The sequence below is a fragment of the Urocitellus parryii genome, chromosome 6 (assembly GCF_045843805.1).
Source record: "Urocitellus parryii isolate mUroPar1 chromosome 6, mUroPar1.hap1, whole genome shotgun sequence".
Lineage (NCBI taxonomy): Eukaryota > Metazoa > Chordata > Mammalia > Rodentia > Sciuridae > Urocitellus > Urocitellus parryii.
In genome coordinates, this window is record NC_135536.1 from 27,529,093 (window position 1) to 27,551,161 (window position 22,069).

At 40.5% G+C, this 22,069-nt stretch overlaps 2 protein-coding genes across 3 annotated transcripts in view; one reads left to right on the top strand and one right to left on the bottom strand.

Annotated features, from left to right (window-relative positions):
* Positions 1-12,007, bottom strand: part of Ttll5 (tubulin tyrosine ligase like 5) — a 260,147-nt gene extending 248,140 nt beyond the window's left edge. The window contains exons 1-3 of the mRNA XM_026401550.2: positions 11,888-12,007; positions 10,290-10,458; positions 5,369-5,475 (exon numbers count right to left, since the gene is read on the bottom strand). Of these exons, the coding sequence (XP_026257335.1) occupies positions 5,369-5,475; positions 10,290-10,363 (181 nt within the window). The 5' untranslated portion in view covers positions 10,364-10,458; positions 11,888-12,007. The remainder of the gene's footprint in view (positions 1-5,368; positions 5,476-10,289; positions 10,459-11,887) is intronic.
* A 115-nt stretch (positions 12,008-12,122) lies between these two features.
* On the top strand, positions 12,123-21,014 carry Erg28 (ergosterol biosynthesis 28 homolog). 2 transcript variants are annotated; one of them, XM_026401943.2, is made up of 5 exons: positions 12,123-12,496; positions 14,748-14,906; positions 17,252-17,342; positions 20,004-20,122; positions 20,249-21,014. In XM_026401943.2, the coding sequence occupies exons 1-5, from the start codon at positions 12,412-12,414 to the stop codon at positions 20,326-20,328; spliced, it is 534 nt and encodes a 177-aa protein (XP_026257728.2). In that variant the 5' UTR covers positions 12,123-12,411; the 3' UTR covers positions 20,329-21,014. The 2 variants fall into 2 exon arrangements, with proteins under 2 accessions (XP_026257728.2, XP_026257737.1); XM_026401952.2 differs by having other exon boundaries at positions 12,417-12,496; positions 14,744-14,906.
* Positions 21,015-22,069: the final 1,055 nt, after the last annotated feature.

Sequence of the window (22,069 nt, forward strand, 5' to 3'; positions counted from 1 at the left end):
ATAAGAAACCAATAATCCAACTGTTAGCACAGAAAAACCTAGGGAGTAGTCAAGGTCCCTAAGGGGTTTAGATAAAAACAGCACGGGAAACCAGAATGAAGATAAAACTGATATATTGGACTTTTAGAATAAAACTATAACCTCTTAAATTGACAACATACTGTAGCTGTGCCCTAGTATCAGAAAAGTAGGTCCATACCAATGTTACTCAATACAGTAGTCATTAGCCACATAAGGTTAATGAGCATAGAAATGTGACTAGTTTGACAGAGGACCGAAATTTTTTATTTTATTTAAACTTAATTAAAATTTAAATTTAAAAACTGAAACTCAATTAAGTCAGTAGAAAACAAGGACTAGAGCAAAATGATAAAGTACATGATTAATATACACAAAACCCTGGGTCCAATCCCAGCACAAAAAAAGAGAAAACAGTGATTAGAAAACATCTTGGAAACAACCTGACTAAATGAATTTACTTTTTCAACTAAAATCTTTATGAAATCTCAACATAAGTCAAATATTTACAATGAAAATTTTGTACCAAATTAAGATATACCCTTCTGCAATCTGTTATACAGGGTAAAAATGGGATTTCATAACCCACTTGAATCAAAGTGTGAAATATGATATATCAAGAACTATATAATGTTTTGAACAACCAACAATAAAAAATAATTTTTAAAAAGATATACCCAAAATGCAAAATACATACTAGATATAAGATATCTTATTAATGATTTTTATTTGAAGTAAATATGAGAAGAATAATATTTGAATATATTGGGTTAAATAATATATTATTAATTTCAACTTTCAAATTTAATATGATACATAGCTTATATCATACTTCTATTGCTAATCTACAAATACAAACTTATTAAATAGACACAGAGACAAATTATAAAAAGATGCTTCATTCTACAAAAAGCTTACTTTAAGTTGAAAATACCTCTGTTGCCTCTAAAGCACAATCTTAATTACATGTTTGAAGTACATACAATTTGGAGGAAAAAAGTTTATAGTAAGAGTCATCTTCTTAGATCAGTTCACAAATAAAGCATGAGAAAGCATACTATACCAAATTATTAACAGTGATTTCAATAAATATTTAATAGATAAACAGAAAAAAAGAAGTTGGCACCTAACACTATGAAATCAACAGAAGGTAACTAATGCCCCAGATAACTTCTCAAGGGATTTAACTACAGGCTTAAGATCTGAGCAAATCTATGTTCCATGTCAGCTGGCTAAGAGACAGAGAAAGGGGAAAAAAGTTGAAGACCAAAAGTGTACAATTCAGATAAGCAAATAGGTCATTCAAAACTGCCTTTTCATAAAAGGTGAAGAAAATTATTAAACCTCAAGGAACTAGGAAAGGTAGAGAAAAGTTTCATGTCTTTTTCCCCCTAGTCACGGGAAAGTGTAAAGAAAAAAAAAGGCAAAGATTTATAAATTATAGAAAATAGTAATTGCTTGAATAGCAAGATAATATTCATGAATATTATTTTCCAATAAATGATAGGTATTCTAAAAAAGAAGGTTCTACTTATTGTCATAGGATACACAGATTATTTTATGTGACAGGAGACCAAAAGAGGCCTGTGTTGTAGGGATTATTAACTTCTGTTGTTTTTTTCCCATCTTAGATATTTACATTCAGAGGGAGCTTCTCAACACAAGCTTCAGTTACTCAGGCTTCAGAGAAAACAGGAATGAGCCATGTCCCTTTAAGTGGTAACCTAGCAACTTTCTGAGGGGATTAGAACACAAGGACCCTTGGGGAGGAAGAGGATTCAAATCCCAAAAGCAGATTCACAGTTCTCTGAACTCCTGGATTATCATGGGGTAACTGCAGACCTTAAAGCCATTTAAAAGTAGAGCAGATCCTGTTCATCAAGTAGAGTGAGAGGCACAAGTTCTGAGTGCCCACCATGTGCCTGACATTAAACAATCTCATTTGATCATCACAATGCCTGCAAGGTAGAAGTTATCCCATTTAACTAATAATGAAACTGATTAAAAGAGTTTAAGTGACTTGCCCAAGACTCATAGCTAGTAAATGTCAATCATTGAGAACCCAAGTATGGACTCTACTACACCAAATGATGGTCCTTATCCATACTGTTATAACCCTTGAAAATAGACTAACCCCAAGACTCACAGCACAGCTTAGTGATTTACAAACTTGAGTGCACTCCCTATCAACATCCCAATGGCCAATTTTACAGAGATAAAGCTGATCCTAAAATTCTTATACAAATTGCAAAGAATTACAAAGGACCCTGAATGGCCTAAACAATCTTAAAAAAGAACAGTAATATTAGAGGCCTTTGTGGAAGCAACCTAGATCCCTTCAATAGATGAATGGATAAAAAATAAATGTGGCATTTATACACAATGGAATATTACTGAGCAATAAAAGAGAAAAAAATCATGGCATTTGCAGGTAAATGGATGGAGTTGGAGAAGATAATGCTAAGTGAAGTTAGCCAATCCCAAAAAACCAAATGCCGAATGTTTTCTCTGATATAAGGAGGCTGGTTCATAGTGGGATAGGAAGGGGGGAGCATGGGAGGAATAGAGGAACTCTACACAGGGCAGAGGGGTGGGAGGGGAAGGGAGGGGGCAGGGGAATGATGGTGGAATGTGATGGACATCATTATCCAAAGTACATAAATGAAGACACGAATCGGTGTGAATATACTTTGTATACAACTAGAGGTATGAAAAATTGTGCTCTATATGTGTGATATGAATTGTAATGCATTCCGCTATCATATATAAAAAATAATTTTAAAAAGATTAAAAAAAAATTAGAGGCCTTACCCTTCCCTACTTCAAAACTTAATATAATGTAATAGTACCCACAAAGGATGCTACCGGAATAAGGATAAATGTACAGAACAATGGCATATAAAGAGTCTAGAAATACATCCATAAATCTATGGTAAATTGATTTTTTTTTTTTTTTTTTTTATTGGACGTTCATAACATTACATAGTTCTTAATACATCATATTACACGGTTGATTCACGTGGATTATGAACTCCCGCTTGGTAAATTGATTTTTTAATATATATTTTTTAGTTGTAGATGAACAAAATACCTTTGTTTGTTTATTTATTTACATGTGGTGCTGAGGATCAAACCCAGTTGCCTCACACATTCTAGGCAAGCACTCTACTACCAAGCTACAGCCCCAGCCCAGTCAATTAATTAATTAATTAATTAATTAATTAATTAATTAATTAATTTTTGAGTATTGGGGCTTGAATTCAGGGGCACTCAATCACTGAGCTACGTCCCCAGCCCTATGTTGTATTTTATTTAGAGATAGGGTCTCATTGCTAAGCACTTCGCCATTGCTGAGGCTGGTTTAACTTGAGATCCTCCTGTCTCAGCCTCCTAAGCTGCTGGGATTACAGGTGTGCTCCACCACCCTCAACTCAATTAATTTTTTATGACAGTGCCACAACCATTCAATGGGGAAAGAATGGTTTCCTCAACTAATCATGCCAGAACAAGAATGAAGGTGGACTTTTACAAAACACAATATTAAAAAAATTAACTCAAAATAAATCAAAGACTATTTAGCTTAGGGTTAGGATTGTGGCTCAGAGGTAGAGCCACATGCATGCACATAAGACATTTCTCCAAAGAAGGCATACAAATGGCCAAGCACATGAAAGCACACAAAAAGATGATCACTGTCATTAGTCATTAGGGAAATGAAAATCAAAACCATAACATCACTTCATACCCACCAGATGACTATAATCTATAAAACAGAAAACAACAAATATTAGTGAGAATAAAGCAAAATTGGAAGCCATTATCATTTTGGTGAAAATGTAAAGCAGCTGCTGTGGAAACAGTTTGACAGCTCCTTAAAGTTCAACAGAATCAAGGCACAGCGGTTCACACCTGTAATTCCAGTTTCTCAGGAGGCTGAGGCAGGAGGATTCAAGTTCAAGACCAGCCCCAGCAACTTAGTGAGACCCTGTCTCAAAATAAAACTTAATAAAGGGGTCAGAATGGTAGAGTGCCTCTGGGTTTGACTCCAACTACCACAAAAAAAAGAGAGAGAATTATCTAATAATTCATTCCGAGTCATACTCAAAAGAATTGAAAACAGGTACTTGAACAAAACCTTGTCCACAAACCCTCAGAGCAGCACTATTCACCACAGACAAAAGGTAGAAACACCAAAAATATCATTTGATAAAAGGATAAATTCAATGGAATACTATCCAGTCATAAAAACGAATGAAGGACTGATACATGCTCCAACATGGACACACCCTGCCAATATGCTAAGTGAAAGAACCCACACACACAGAAGGCACAATTGTATGATTCCATTTCTATGAAATATCTAGAGTAGGCAAATCCATAGAGACCAAAAGTAGATTAGAAGTTTCTGGGGGCTGGTGGCATAGAAAGTGACTGCTTAATGGGTGTGGGCTTTAATTTCTTTTTTCTTTTTGTTTTGTTTTTCGCAGACCTGGGGGATTACACCCAGGGCTTTTTCATGCTAGGCAAGCCCTCTACCACTGAGCTACACCTTACTTCTGGGATAATGTCTCAGACAGTGGTGATGGTGCACAACATTGAGAATGTACTAAATGCCAATGAAATGTGCAACCTAAAATGGTAAATTTTGTCACACATAATTGCTGAGAGCCATTGCCAAGTAGGAATGACGCATCGAAATTTTCTTGTCAGCCTACCCCATGTTGCTTAGAGGAAGGACTCTCCATTGTGGAAATGGGCTTGCCTTTGGACCCAGGTCATTTGCAGTGACATTGCATGTATGCTTGAGTAAGGTGACCTTGCTCAAGGACCAGGGCGGATCCGGGTTTAGGGCGGATCAGGTTTTAGGGAGTATCCTGCTTCTTGGGTTTAGGGGGTTCCAGGTTTAAGGTGTACCCTGCTGGGAATAGGGTGTATCCTGCTGCCTCAGGCACGCCAGCTCCGCCAGCTCCTTGAGTTCCCGTTGAGTTCTCCTGGGATTCAGAGAGTATTTGGGATTCAGAACGTGGATTTTGCCCAGAACGTGTGTAGAGTGCCGGTGTGAGTTCGGGAATAAAGAATTGCTGTTTGAATCTATAAGGCTGTGAGTGGCTCGAGATTTTGTGCCCAGCCAGACTGTGGCACATAATTTATCACAATTAAATATATACACACACACACACAAACAAACATGCATGCACATATAATTTTAAAAATTTTAAATAATCTTCAAGTAACAATAGATTTTTCTCATGACCAAGGCCTTTTCTCTATCCATACGTCATACTAATGTTTTCCAAAGTTGTCAGGAAAGTTGACCAGCTCTGCCCTCTGTGGGAGAGGTTATACCTACCTCCAATTACTCGAATATTGTTGTCCTTTGTCAGAATGGCCTCAGCATGGAATACCAAAACTGGAATTCTCCTGCAGCCTCCAGTCCACATGATACATGGATGATCCCTACAAACATAACAAAAGTCTTCAATAATTTTCAGCTCAAAATCTGAATTAACTTTAAGCAAATTACTATGGTTTGATGCTTAGCAACTTTCCCCTTCTTTCTAGAATAAGAACCCCAAATATCCTGTGGAAAAATCACTCATCTTCAATTCTTAGCCAGGGTTTTCAGAATAACCCTTGAGAAGGGCTGGACCTTGACTGGTTTCAGCCAATGAAGGAATGGGATCATTCAGTTACAGGATTGGTTCAAAGATGGGGACATAAACCAATTATAACCCATGAGAAAGAGACATGTTCCCAGCCCCTGACCCTTTCTCTTCCACAGTAACTACAGATGATGGCCTCTCTTTCCAAGAGCAGAATAAGAATGAGAAGTCTGGCCCTGCAATGGTCATTTTGAGATACTGAGGGGAGAGCCCAGAGCTGTCAGTGAAGAAGGAAGTCAGGGGAGCCTAACTGACAGGAGGAGAGAAATGAAATCCTGGGTAATAGTCAGAGCTGCAAAAGCAAATCTTGCCTAAATACGAGTTATGAATGCCCTGTCTTTTTAGGACAATTTGAGTCTTACTGTAATCCATTGCGTGTGTAAAGAATAAAAACTGATATATTCCCCAGTAATTTATATACCCCTTTAATACTCTATAATTCCTTTTTAAACCAATTTGATGTCCCATCCTAAGATTCTGGGCTACAAACCCTAAATTAAAACAAGAATCTCAATTAAAATCATATTTTTAAAAAAATATAGTAAATGGGAAAATATATATATATATATATAATTCTTCTACTACAAAATCATAAGGCTTTTTTCTCTTTCCCTATCCTCAGGAAAACTCAATTTAATCATCTTAGATAGATGATATTTACTCATGGATTAAGAAACTCTTTGAGTAGGAAAGTAGAAAGGGGGAAAAATTAAAGGAACTGAGTCCCTACTATGTGGCCAGTAATGAAACTAAGAACTTTCATGTCATCCCACTTACTCCTCTTGTCCATATGATGAACTAGAAAAAAGTGTCTCAGAAGTTCAGTAACTTGCCCAAGGTCATACGGCTGCTTAAGTATACAGGTCTTTGAACCCCGGTCTCTTGTTCTTTATACCCTTTGCTGAAAAATCGTATCTCAGTGAAGTTCAGCATATCAAACACCCTGAACACAACTCTTCCGGAATTTAAACGAATCAATTCCTTACTTGGAATAAGATTCATTTAGCCAACAATCACACTAAAAAACTCACATGACCATACCCCTTAACAAGAGCCATACCACAAATCTCAGGGCCAACTCACATCCTTCCAATCCAATCTGAATGCACAGGTACAAGCAACTAATCTTAGAGGTTTCAGCAGCCTGCAGACTTGGGTTGAGTTGCCATCAGCTTTTTAGTGAAGACAGCAAAGAATGCCATACCTCGTTCATTTTCTGTTTTCTAGAAATGGAATGTAAATGCTAATTGTTTTTTTAATGTTTTTTTAGTTGTAGATGGACACAGTAACTTTATTTTGTTTTACTTTTATGTGGTGCCAGGGACTAAATCCAGTGCCTCATACGTGCTAGGCAAGCACTCTACCACTAAGCCACAACCCCAACCTGCTAATTGTTCTTGTTCTTGGTCATGGTACCTGTCTGTGAGAAATGGTGTTTATAGGATCCTTTCTTTCTTTCTTTCTTTCCTTATTTGTTTGTTTGTTTTAGCAAGGATGAGTTTTGGTGGTTTGCTCGATTTTTAACTTAAACACCTGTAAAACATGGGCTCAGACCAGATGATTCCTATGATCTCTATAATTTTTCCACCATATTTTCATGTCAGTGGATAGACTGAGCAGATAGGCAGTCTGCACTATGAAGTCTTGGACAAAAGAACTTTGGAAACTACCCAAAGTTCCCTGTCAATCTAGCACTAGCTACAAACTGGCACCACTGTGCCTTAGCACTTACAAACAATGGATGGCTGCTACAGTTAAAAATGCCCAACCAGATCAGCAACACAATAGACAGACACACAGCTGGAAAGAGCCACCGCCCTGATTTACAGTCTGTAGGAAGCCATATCCCTGACAGAGAAATCATTTCATTTATAACCTATGGAAAGGTAAAAGTAGTAAATCATTAGTTCACCACGGTCAACTGAAAAACACTTAAGGCAGATGTTAAATTGGCACTAAAAACATGCTCCCAGCAGGTAGTACTAACGGGAAGTAAAATTTTAAATGACTGGGAAACTGAACATTGGGACCTCACAGGTTCATTCACATCAGAAACTGGTAATATGAAGAAAATGCATTTTCAGACATGAAAGGACAAGGAATTTTCAAGACTAATTACTGAAGAAGACCAGTTCTATGGCTCATTTTATTGAAAGTCTAATAGTTGGTTTTTATTTATTTATTTAGATGCCAGAGATTAAACCAAGGGGCACTTGATCACTGAGCCACATCCCAGCCCTTTTTATTTTATATTTTGAGACAGGGTCTCACTAAATTGCTTAGGGCCTCACTAAAGTACTGAGGGTGGTCTTGAACTTGTGATTCTCCTGCCTCAGCCTCCTGAGCTTCTGGGATTACAGGAATATGCTGCTATGCCCCACACATTTTGGTTTTTAAGAAGCTATTTCATGAGGAATATACACTATTCACTCCTGGGACCCAGCCTACATAATTCAAAGACAGAGATACACAGCAGGTTAGCACTCCTGCATCTGTGACCTCTTCGTACCACTGCCCCTGCTAGCAAGGCTTTCACACCACAGCCCACCTCAAATGTCACCACCTCCATAGAGCTTTCACCACCAGCTCCTCCAGTCCACAACCACACTCTCCTTCCGGAACCCCTGCAGCAGTCACTGTGAAATTGTTTATTGTTCATCTTTTAAACTGATTTAAAATCACTTTTCATGATAGAAATTAAGATTACTATTTTTTCAGTGACTAGAGAAACCTTATATTGAGTTCTTATATGAAAATTTCCACTTCTACATATAAATATATATTTGGGATCCCCAAGCAAAATACAGAATAGCCTTTTTACATTTATTATTTGAAATAGTGCTATGTAAAACAAGGACTTCTAGGATGGTTTCTAACCCTAAAGTCCAGGACTACAAGGCGTTAATACTTTCATAAAGCCTAGGGATCTGAGTGGATCTTACTTACAGTTGTCTAAGGACATACATCTCTGGATCAAAATCAACATCATTATGCGACTGAAAGCCTTCTAAGTTTCAAAACTTTCTCAAGGTAAACCTACTGTGAATAAAATTGCTCACATACAAGTGTCCAATAAACAAAAAATAAGCTGATGGAACAAGATAAAAAGTCAAAATTCAATAGTAGAAGTCTGAAAGAAAGAAAAGCAAAAGGTCCAAAAATTTGGATGGGGTAAAGAGAAATAACATCTATATTTTCAGTAAATTCTATAAGAAATTTAGCCTTTCTCAACTAGGAGTATAGGCAGGAAACCAGAGGAGTACTAGCAGTGTCTGTGCCCTTACTCTAAGCCCACTAATAAGACAGTAATGAAGTAAAGGAACAATCTTAAAAATGGAAAGACCGATGCTTACTGCAGAAGTTAAATTTTTTGTGGTGTAAAAGGCCACACTCTGAAAGAAAAATGGCACAAAAGGCCAAGTAACCAGAGGGAATTACCCATTTAATTATCCTGAAAGAGAATGACCCAAATATATTGTTAAATTCCTATTATTTTCTATGACCTAATGATGAGGAGAAGTCTTTCCTCAAAGCTGTATTAATGCTTCAATAGTTTTCTTCAAATGCTATTAAGTAATGTAATCTTCTACCCTATAAAAAGTCTAACATAAATTCAATGAACCAGTTAGAATTTGTCTTACATTTGTATGGTACTTTATGTAATTTACCAAATAATTTCTCACATATGATTCTATTCGATCCAAACCATACCCAAACAAAATAGCCTGGGAGATACTAACCCTATTTTTCAGGTTACACAACACACATATATCCAAAAGGATGCAGAGTACATAAGGAAAAAAAAAAAAAAGGTATCTTAACTTTAAGACAAACTGTCTCTATATTCTGTGTCAAATATTAAAGGAGGCAAAGCAGCAAAGCTTTTCAAAATCCAGGAAAGCTAAGTCCTTGAGGAAATTTCTTGATATTTATAAGGCCAAGTTTAATAAAGTAGAAGTAATATCTTCTAATTAAATAAGATATAATACTTTAATTTCCATATTAAATGAGAACAGATGAGAACTGATGAGATGAAGCCCTTATCATCATTTATAGCAGCTGCACTTATTTCTATCATTCATTTTTATTATGAAGATCCAACGATCAAGATATTTGGACTCTTACTAAAAGAATTCAGGAAAACAATTGTGGTTCAATGTATGCAGAACAGACTATAGAATCTAATATCCTGCCCCAGAGTTGCCATGGTAAGTTATATGACCTCTTTATATTACCACCACTCTATCATTGAAAGGCTTTTGAGAAAACTAGCACAACAGTCAACATCACAATTTGGAAACCTACTTTTATTAAATATCTAAAAATTTGAGTCTCCTTATTGGATGTTCTGCTCAAAAGCGCACCAAAAGCTACTACCTACATTTTACAACATCTAGAGCTGATATTCACTCATGAACAAAGAAACAAAGCCTTATTTCTGATATGTGATGGGAACTAATAAAATCTTGATCATCTAATGATTACGGATAAAAGCTAAAACCAGAGCCAGACAATAGCAATAGAATAATACTGGGTTGAACATATGAGTGAAAGAAACTATTTTCCACCCCAAAGGTAAAGGGTCAAAGCAGGCTTGCTGTTACTTACTCTTGGCTTACCACCTCCTCATCCTCTGAGGAAGATGCTGTTTCCTCCAGGTCCCGGGCCATCACGACTGGCATTTCCTTTAGAGTTTGTCATGCAGTCAGCAGACAGGGGCCTCAGAGACCTTTCCTTGCAGATTCACTGGATCAGACAATTTGGGTGGCACAGATTCCTGCAAGAAAATCAAGTGATCTGAAACATAATAGAGCTTTCTCTTTCTTGATTTTGCTGGTGATCTTCCAAATAACGAAAAGGAATATATTCCTAAATAGTGCCCAACCTCCAGAATCCTACCTTCTATCACAGTGCCTCAAATATGCCACAAAAATCAAGATTTTTTTCAAACATACTATCTATGCTCTGTGTAGTTGTAGAACTTAATTAAGTTTATTTCTCTCCCTTGTCTTTTATATACTAAGTCTAACGTATACCAAAGCAGAAAATCCACTTCACTTTTAGGGCAGTCTGAGGTAGGTGGCTGATTCCCTAAAACAGATTCCTTGCCAGACAAATCCAACCTAGGTTAAAAATAAAAATTAAGACTCAAGTTTCCAGACCCTTGTGAATTTATCTAAATTGTGACAAGCACACAGGCTAGCTGCTATCATATTTCTAGTAAAAACAATTCACCTGAACTAAAAGATTTATGAATATAATCCTCCTAATCAAGGGTCTTATAAATAGGTGGGGAAAATTTTTCAGTGCCCTTCCAAACATTCTTAATTATTCTCACTAAAAATCACGAACTTCGATCTTAATCTTAAATAGGTATTAAAATTAGGAAATTCCCAACACTGCATTTCTAACTTAAAAACATTTTTAGAGGAAGGAACAGAAACTATAAAGAAAATAAAAATGTTTAAATGACCATAATCTCCATACTCAGAGATAATAATCTCGTGTCAATGTTTCTAAGATATTTGGACTCTTACTAAAAGAATTCAGAAAAGCAATTGTGGTTCAATGTATGCAGAACAGGCTATATATCCTGCCCCACAGTTGCCATGGTAAGTTATATGACCTCTTTATATTACCACCACTCTATCATTGAAACTTTATTTTCCTACGCATTTATATAAACAGTAAGATTGTAAATAAGATGAAAAACACCCACCCGGATAAAGATCCCTACAGATTTTTCGCAAAAAAAAAAAAAAAAAAAAAGGCGAAATATCTAACAACCTTAGTGACTCTCTTCAGGGGATTCCAAAAAGGATTCCCCAATCTTTTCCCAAAATGTTGAGAAGTCTATTCAGTTAAAACAAGCCAAAGCTCCGAGAGAGGAAGGCATGCCAACCTTTGCCGGGCTCCTGCAGAACTAGGAGAGACTCCGCGCTCGGAAATGAAAGGAGTCTGGCTGAAAGGGAGTCCTTGCCATGAAGGGTCTGCCCTCAGCTCCAACCCCAGCTCATCCCAATCCCAGGTAGGTCCGCGGGTGCTCCCCACCGGGAAGGCGCGGACACTCTGCAGCAGCAATTCAGCCTGGCGCGCCCGGAAGCCAACAGCTGCTCCGGACTCAGGGGAAGTGCAGCGGACGGCGCCCGCCCAGACCTGGGAGCGCACCTCCCAAGGAAGGGGAGCAAGCCAGCGCAGGCGTTTACCTGTCTCATCTTCCCATGGCTCGGAGCAGGCAGGCGGGGACCGCGCTCTGCGCCTACCTTCCTCCTCCTGCCCCAGCCAGGCTCACGGCAGTCGCCGACGGCTGCTTCCCCCGTTACTACAACAACCAACAAGCAACCGCCCGCTCGGAGCCACTGCGCAGGCGCCGCCACCGGGCGCTGACAACGCCCGGCTGCGGGCGCTGACGGATGTCGTCACTGCGGCGCGGCGCGGGCCCTGAACCCTGCTGCCGAAAGAAGGATGTCTTGGCTCCTATTTTCCACTCTTATTTTCTCCGCCCCTAAAAGGTTGATTCCAAATCCATAATTCCGCCACGCTCAACAGGAGGGTTTACTGAGTGAGCGGCGTACCAGAGGAGAGGCTTAGGCAGCGGCTACCGCTGATTGGCAGCGAAGGGGTTCACTCCCTATCTCCTGCTCCAGCGTATCGGGAACAGCCAATCAAAGAGAGGGCTGACCGGAACGACCCAATCCTGAAGCCCGGCTGAGGACAGGGGCGGGGACAAATGGCTCAGGTGGACTTGCGGCTGGAGCAGTCCTGGGGGAGCTTATTTGCTGCTGGTTCTGTGGTGCTGGGGTTCCGATCGCCAGGTAGGAGAACTTGGAGAAGGAGCTTGAAGGTGTCTGTGTGGCATCTGATTGGGAGGATTTGGAGAGACTGGGATAATAGAGGTTGCCAGGGAGGTACCTTTGGAGGAAAGGGGTTCGAGAGAAGATGACAAGGGAGGGTCAGGAACATGGAGTAAATAAGGAATGGATGAATGAATGAGAAGCCTCTATGAACTTAGCACTGTGCAAGGAGCCTTCACTTTTTCTCATGTAATTTCTATAACCCTTGAGGCATATTTCTGTATCTCCATTTTGCAGATGAGGAAACCGAGTTGCAGAGTGTAAATGACTTGCCCAGGGCCCCATAGCTACTGAATGGTAGGGTTAAAATAGGAATTCGTCTCTCCTGACTCTTAGTTTTTAACACCTATGCTGTACTGGGCCGGGGAAGAATTGACGAGAGATGTTGTATACTCTGATAAGACCCTAAAGCTTTAGGGAAATGGGATTGAGGAATTGGTGGAGCAATTCAGAAATGGTCAGGTTCTTGTTTTCAGCTATCTGCTGGGATTTCTAAGATTTATGAAATGGGAGTCATAAGTTCTGCTGAAAGGGCGTGGCATGAGGGCATCCATGCAACTTTTTTAACCCTGGCAAGAGACATGAAGCTCTAATTGAGAGGAAATAAAAAGAATAGGTGATTCATGGCCCAGGTTGTAAATGCCAGTGATGTCCAATAGACACCTATGCACTCAGAATTTGGACAGAGTCCTTCTTTGTAACACACATTTCCCTGAGGAGCTCATCAATTCACTTTTTCTTCTCTAGAGCTCTTTCTTGATTGGAGAAATCAAGAAAGAAATCACATTGTCTCAGGCAGTTGCTGACTTAAATAACCTAACTCAGCTGAGTAGCATGGAACTGTACTGAAACTCTACTGCCAAAGTGTCAAAGGAAGCCCAATATTTTATTGTCACTTGAGGCCCAAGAAGTTAACCAGATAACAGAGAAAACTTGGACCAAAAGATAATAATGAATCTGGGAAGAAGCTGTTCTTTATTAGAACTTCTTTATCTGGGATGCCTTTAAATCAAACTGATTGAAATCACTATTCAACAAGGGTTGGTCTAAGATTTAAATATTTGGTCTAAGCTTTAAATATACTTGAAGACAGAAATGGATATGGTATGTTTGTCTTCATCAAAAACAGGAACATCATCAAAATATTCTCAGTGAGATAGTTTAGCAACAAAGTCTAACAGATCTCCCTGCCATATGTTAGCTGTATAACCCCAAGCAAGTCACTTATCGTCCAACTCTCATGTATAAAATGGAAATAATAATAGTATCTGTCTACCTTTTTGTAAGGATTAAATGAGATGATATATGTTAAGTTCTTGGCACAGTGCATGGCACAAGTGCCCAATAATTGATGGCTATTGTAAATTTTCTTACAACCCAGTACCAAGATTGCTGTTTCTTTCTCCATAAAGTCACAGCAGTTTTTTTTTTTTTAACTTTTAAATTGTCCTAGTTTATGAAGCATGGTATATCTGGGAACCACAGTGAGAAAAACCTAATGATATAAATAGTGCCATTATACCACAGGTTCCACTCAATTGTATAAGGGTTTTATAGGCTTCAAAGAATCTGTCAACAATATCCAGGCAGGTGTCTGTAGTGGACTTAAAATCAATCACTTTTAAGCCACTTGCATGACAAAGGAATGATATGAAAAAGTAAAGATATAGAAGTCCTGATTCCAGCTAAGAGAAAGAAGTTCTGATTTAGGGTAATCCTGTATTTTGGAGAAATTACTTAGACAAAGATAAGTACTATGTCACTTATTGAAAAGTATACAGTTCATTTGCCACTCTTAGTGTGACTAAGTATTGGGACCAGTTTCCATAAGCCTCACACAGAGATCCATTCTGTTACTTTATAATAATATAATAACATAATAATAATGATGTTTGTACACCTCCTTTCTCTCCATTTTATCCTGGCAAATTGGTCATGTCCACCCATTGTATTATGGAACCTTTGTCACTTTGATTTAGGGTAAATATACACAGATATCAGGCTAACCCTGTGAAGTAAGAGTAGTGTGTTAGGAAAACCAGGGGCGAATGGATAGAAAGAACTTGGAGAGGAATTTGTGAAGTGATTGGTTAACTAAGCTCTGAACAGCCTTCATGAGTGGGATACAAGCTAAGCACAGAGGTGAGAGGGCTATGGTTAAAGTAGACTGACCCTCATCGCCTCATGTCCTTTGCCTTTGTTTCCAAGGCAGAACACCTCCTCTGGTCTAAGGGAGTCATGAGCCGTTTCCTGAATGTGTTGCGAAGCTGGCTGGTTATAGTATCCATCATAGCCATGGGAAACACACTCCAGAGCTTCCGGGACCACACCTTTCTCTATGAAAAGCTCTACACTGGCAAGCCAAACCTCGGTAAGAACTCAAAAAACTGCATCCTATGTGGGAGTGATCTAGCTTTGGTTCCCAAGGAAGGCTGTACATCAGAACAACCCGGGAAACTTCAAAACAAATCCAGGCACCCATTTCTCTCTCCAAATCTAATTAATGAGCCTGGGAGAAGCTCAGGAACCCAGTTTCTGAAAACCTCCAGGTATTTCTGAAACTTTGGTAGCCATTAGAGTTAACAAACCATAGAAAGCACTTGACCCTTTCTCCTCAAGCTTCCCTGGATACCTTTTTGTTCCTTTTATACTTCCTTGGGCAATTAGGGTGTACAAAAAGGTTTATTAGAGAAAGTGAGAGAATAGAGTTGCTTGGTGACTCTGGGATGCTCCACTCAAAAGACATCAAGAAGCTTCAGAATCCCAGAGCCCTCTTCAGAAATCACCTGGTCCTTGTTCCATGTTAAAGGTGGACAGTACTATCCAGGGTCTTCCCAGGCAGTGACGTAGTCCCTGAACAGATTCCCCAGATCCCTTCAAAGTGGTCTTCCAGAATGAAATTTCAGAATAGTGGCTCTCCCCAGTCCTGAGCCTCTCTGCAGAGAGCATTTTTACACTATAGCTTGTACTTCACCACATGGGTGTGTGGGGTACTTGGAGCTACAGCATTATTTCACAGCAGCTGTCAGTTCTGTGTCACACTAACAGCTAACCCAGATTCCTGCTCTGACCTAGCTCATCTTTCTGCCACATCTAGGTATAAAATGAAATTAAATAGGCTAAGGATCATTTTGAACAAAGCTCAAATATATTAGGAGTAAAGAACCTGCAAAGGAAAGCAGGAAATTTCTGGGTTTTCACCTTTCAGGGCTGCCTCATGGAAGCCTATATAGATGCCCAGGATTTCAGAGGTCATCTGGTCTAGCACTTTGATTTTAAAGGTGAGACTGAGAAGCGCAGAGGTCATATGACTTACTGTACAGCTGAGCAGAACATATATGTCAGGAGAAGGGGTGGAAGCTGCCTGTGTCCAGTGATTTGGGGGCTCCTGTGGTGTTCTCCTAATGGTAGCCAGGCTCTGGACTGTCCCATTGAATTTTACCTGGTCCTAGTCTGGTTAGGCCTACTGAAGCATTCCACTTAAGTCTCTTACAAATGAGAGCAAAATTTCCTCAGTCTTCTCTTTGGAAAAGCTATCAAATTATTTACAAAAGGATGTAGTTCTTGGGCTGAGGATGTAGCTCAATGGTAAAGCACTTGCCTAGTGTGTATTGAGACGCTGAAACAAAAAGAAAAAAGGTAGCCCTCTAGGGCTAATGCTAGATACTTGGTTGGCATATGGAACTTTTTCTTACTACCAACTAAAGGTGCTCAATGCTGTGAATTTGGTAAAGCCATGAACCTTTCCAAAGGCTAGAAAATCCCTGAAGCCCAATTAACAGAGATCTTTCAGTCATCAGTCTTGTCCCTTGAAATTTCTCTTGCTCAGGAAGGGATAAACCAGTAAAGGAAGTATCTTGCCTTCACTGTTTGGCATTTCCAAGCCACTGGATGCCTTAAATTAGTGGCCCTACATTTGTCACCCGAGCAGGGAGTTTCTAGAAAACACCTAAGCCAGTGCCCACCTCTAGAGTATTTGGTGTAATTGATCTGCCACCTGGCCCTCAGTAACTTTATAAAATTCCCTGAGTTGATTGTAATAAGCAGCCCGGGTCAAGAACCACTGTTATGGGGGAATATGACCATATTTGAGGGAAGGGTATTTAATGCCGTGCCAGAATGAAGCCATCCAATACAGAGTGCCCCCAGCAGAGCCCAAAGAAATAGCACTTTATTCCACTACCACATACACAGAAAACCAGCCTGGTTTGGGCTTTGTTCAAACAACATAGATCTGGGTTCAGAAAGAGATCCAAGGGTTTAGGTCTCACTATATCTTTTAGGTATCTAGATTGGTGCGAGTATCTCTGAGATCTCTCCCTGGATCAGTCTTAAAGTCTGTGGGTCTGGGTCTCAGGCATCTCGTTTTAACAGACCCATCTCACAGCATTCCCTAAAACCTGTCCTGGCCCAGTCTTTCTGGGCTTCCAGGCAGAGAAGACAAAAAGAGCTGTATCTAAGAGTTATTTGCCTAAGTGAGTTTTTTGTTGGGTATCCACTCTTGGCAATTCCCCTTCTAACTGTAGACATCTGAAGAGGATCTCAGCAGTCCTCATTCTGGAATTCCTTCCTTCCCTTACTTCTAGTCCCCAGTATGACACCAGAGCCTCCACTCTGCCCAGCCACAGGGAGGTGAGGCTCAGCTGTCTCCTATGAATATCCAGAGTGTGGAAGGCACCCCCCTTCTCAACACTCTTGTTTTTTTCTACTACACAGTAAATGGCCTCCAAGCTCGGACCTTTGGGATCTGGACCCTGTTGTCATCGGTGATTCGCTGCCTCTGTGCCATTGACATCCACAACAAGACGTATGTAAGGGAAGGAAGAACTTTAGCATCCTTTTGTTGAAAATCAGGTGCTAGGCATGTTGCCCTCTCTGTTGAGACCTGTTAATCCTTTTACTACATTAGCTTAGAGTATTGCTAAGAAAAGGCCAGTAGGGTCCATCCAAGAACATAATAGGCCTAACAAGTCTTCTTTAATATCGGAAATGTCTTTGGAACTGACATAGCAGACTGGCAGTGTTGTTATCTAGTGGTCTGCATCATATCCCTCCTTTCCTTTACTAAAGAATCTGCCTTTCTTCTGCTAAAGATGTAGAATGATGTGCTCTTTTAGCTTCCGTTTGTTGTTATTGTCATCTTGATTTATTTTGCAGAGCTGTAGATCAGACCCAAGACCTGGTGCATGGCAGGCAAATGCTCTGCCACTGAGCCACGATATGATCTTTTTAGAGTAACCACCCACACATAACTTTCTCACATTCCTCGTTAAGCAGCAGGAATGATCAGAAATCTTGAAGTATGAAAAAAGAGGAACCACAAAGTAAACTGACATGCTTTTACAGAGTCAGTAGGTGAGGGTTGGGGAGAATCCCCTTGCTGCCTCTGTGGGGACCAAGACAAGGTGCAGAACAATCTCAGGCAGGCCTCGCCTCCTGTCTAGATAATGCCATATCCCGCTCTAGCCACTGGAGGGGGCTCAAGCTTTCCTCAGCAATAATCATCCCAAGCTAGGTGGAAACGTGTGCTCAGTTCTCTGGGTGAGGCTGTCAAAACAGCCTCACTCGCAAATATTTTTGTCATATCCAAGCTCTCAGCATCTGGGAAGAGAGAAGGCAGTAATATTTTTTGAATCCCCTAATTATGCCAGGAACTTTCATGTACATGACCTTGATTAAGTCTCCTCCTAACAGCCCTGGATTCTCATTCCTGATTTTGCAGATCTGAATATTAGAGACCCAATTAATTTAAACTGAGGAAGACTGACTCAAGTGGGATTTGAATCAAGGGATTTAAGCTCTCCAACTTTAATTTTTTTTTTTTTAACTTGAAACTATGGTTTACTTGTCCCAGTTTGACACATATTTTTGGAAGCAGTATGGTTTAGTGGAAACGTCCCAGGACCAAGAATGAAAACAAGAAAATGTATTCTGGTCTTGATTTTGTTGGTAATTAGCTTTACAGAAACAAGTCTATTATTTACTTTTCTCTGCACCTTGGTCTCTTCAAATGATAACAGATAGCTGTTCTACTTCTCAGGGTGACAGGGAGTGAGGATTGAATAATCATTTTAAAGACCTTTATTATGGCTGGGTGTGGTGGTGCATACCTGTAATCTCAGCAACTTGGGTCACTGTCTCAAATTTTTAAAAAGGGCTAGGAATGTAGCTCAGTGGTAAAGCACCCCTGCGTTCAATTCCAAGTACAAAATCAAAAAAAAAAAAAAAGAAGAAGAAGACTTTTACCATGATGAAGAATTGGTGATAGGAAAAGAGATCAACTTCTGTTTCTGTGCTCGTAGAGTAAGCAGAGATAAGTCTTACTTGTCCTTACCTCTGTTCCCCAGGCACCTCTCCCATTTTCCCAACACGGGACAGCTGCGAATGCTGACTTGCTATTTCTGGTCCTTTCTAGCCTAGGACTTTGATCCATGCATTTCCGACGTGCGTCTGATACTGTTCCCTCTCTCACTGGAGACTCAAAATCAACACACATGCGTACATGTCTATTAATATATAAAAGCATGTACCAGGATGATAAAAACCAGATTTAAGATATTGACTACTTCAGGGGGAGGGAGAAGGAGGACAACAGGATCAGGGTAGGATAAGGGTGCACAGAATGCTATAACTGTTAGATATAATATTTCATTTCTTAGGGAAAAAAGTATCTGAAACAAAAATGTTCAAATGTTAAGATTTGATGGAACTGCATATTAGTTAGTTGCACTGGGGTTCATTATAACATGCTACCATCTTTTTAATATATTTGAAGTATTTCCTAATTTTTTCCTTAATTTCATACTTCAAAAAAGAATATCAGCAATCTAAGAGGTTCACCAGCCAGTTGCCTGTCTCTTCTTCATCTCGGAGTCAAAACTGAAGAACAATCCCTTACCCCAGGGGTCCTTGAGTCCTCCCTCTAACCACTTCTGTAGGCCAAGACACAAAACAACTGGCTGCAAGTGAATCTAAAAGCCCCAAGATGTCTTACTCCTTCCTCTCAATTCCAGACATTCATTCTGTGTCATCTATCTTTTAAACCTTGACCGGCACAAGGCCAGACACCTACCAGGTGGGCTTAGACTAGACAGTCTGCCAAATTGGACAAGCAGACTATGTAGATGTGATGGTTCACAGTGGTACACACAGCCTAGGGTTGCCATAATCCAGGGTCTGCCTCACTGTAGCCGGTTTCTCTACCTTGCTATGACTTGGTGACCCACCCTGAGTGCTTGGACCATTCTCCTCCCAGATGAGCCACAGAGCTACCTTTAGTTTGAAAGCCTTTCGTTTTATCCTAGGTGAGAGTAAATTGAGATGATCATGCAGCCAGGTATTTCTCAGGAACACGCACCCTTTCTCCTCAGCCGTAGTCACATGGTTGTGTATCAAGTCTAATACTTCCTGCCATGCTGCACCAAACAAGCAGTAATGTCCTTTCCCATTTCTGTCTGCTCTCTTATAGCCTCTACCACATCACACTCTGGACCTTCCTCCTCGCCCTGGGGCACTTCCTCTCTGAGTTGTTTGTATTTGGAACTGCTGCACCCACAATTGGTGTCCTGGCCCCACTGATGGTGGCAAGTAAGCACCCCACCCCACCCCAGGCCTCCCTCAGCAACTGTCCCAGCACCTGGGCTGGTGCAGGGGACAGGTGCATGGTAAGAAGGCCCTGTGTTTACATCCCCACTCACCTTCTCTGTGTTCAAGGTTTCTCCATCCTGGGTATGCTAGTCGGGCTCCAGTACCTAGAAGCAGAGCCAGCATCCAGACAGAAGAAGAGGAACTGAGGCCACATCGCCACCTCCCACCTCTCTGTCTCCCCTTCATTCTCTGCTCTTTAATTTCTTCTTTGGGGCTCCATCCTCAGCCCCTTTACTCACTTTTGGCCTTTTAAGTTGTTGAGGTTTTGCTTTTTTTTTTTTTTTTTTTGGCATTTAAAAACATTTAAGACATAACATGCACACAGGGAAGTGTACGACATGTATGTACAATTTAAAGAATAATTTAAAGTCAACATTCAAATAAGCCGCCCAAGTCAAGAAATCACCTGTCCCTCAAAAGCCCCCACCGTGTGTCCTCCCCACCTGCAGCCTCCCGTAGGCTCCTTCCTCCAGCCTTCTGCTTTTGTTCTGCTTTTTTTTTTTTTTTTTTGCCCTTTTTATTTCCATTCCTCGGTTTGGCGCGTGGTGGGGATGTGAGAACTGTGAAACCTGAAGCTGCTGCCCACCCCGCGCAGCTGTGACCAAGGGCTGCTTCAAGGGGCTGTCCACACACTGGGCTCCTCTCTGCTGCTAGACTCTCAACTCTGAACCCGCCAAGGACAGGCAGTTCTTCTTCTGTGTGAGCAGGACTCTGGCTCTTCTTTTACTACAGGTGGGTGAGGGTTGGAAGAGTCTGGGCTGTTTTTAGACCTTCTGGTCAGCTGTATTTGTGTAATGAATTTTGTAATAAATAGTAAAACCCTCTGCTTTGATCAGTTCTTGTACCTTGGCCGAAAGCACCACAGCTTTCTGCCTGATCAAGTCCACCACAGCTTGTGTCCCAAGTTATACTGGGGGCCTCCAGCTCCTTATTGTCACTTGCTCAGATCTCTTGTATTTCTGAGGTCAGGTCTTCCTCTTCTTGGATCTTCCAGATTCTCTGTTCACAGGGCTGAGATTGTGCTCAGTGGCAGAGCCCTTGCCTAGCATGCATGAGGCCCTGGGTTCTATCCCCAACACTGCCAAAAAAATTAAAATATGATTCTAAGTTCATATTTCAACCTCAGGACCCTTTCCTCCCTTTCTGATCTTCCTAAAGAAGAAAACAGATGACTGAAAACACAGAAACAAAGTAGGATTAGGCACCACAGAAGAAATAGCTGGATGACCATGAAAAGGAACCAGCTAGATCCTAAGGGTGATGTACCAGAGTAGACAGTGGCCCTCCACACCACCTGGTGAGCCTCCACTTGCTGGCCCCCCCACACACTGTGTATGCCAGAAAGGCCACTCGATATTTCAACAAATATTGATTGAGTACTTTTCCATGCCAGACACTCAGGAAACAGAAATGAGCAAGATGTCAATGCCTCTGCTCCCGTGAGCCTCATGTTATAGCCAAGCCAGGCCAGGAAGGCAGAACTACCGATAGAAGAATGCTAGAGAAAACAAGATGTTTTCATCAAGAAAGGGTGGAGGTGGTGGACGTGGGAGGATCTCCATCACCAGAAAGGTCCTCCCGAGGTGGGGGTTTCATCTCAAGAGTTGAATGCTCAGGAATCAGATGTCTTCAGATACAAAGCAAGCAGTTAGGGTAGAGGGGGCAGGTAGGCAGGGACAGTCTTGTTCAAGGAGTAAGATCAGTGTCATGACAGCAGGATAGATCAGAAAGGGAGGCTTGTAGGAGTAAGAAGGATGTTCGATGTTTCTATCTAAATACTTTGGGAATTCTCTGTCGGCTCTTTTAAGTGGAAGGAACAAAACCTACCTTCAACCAGCTTAAACATAAAGTTAACCTGACTGACTGGGATTATAAGCTTCAGGACTA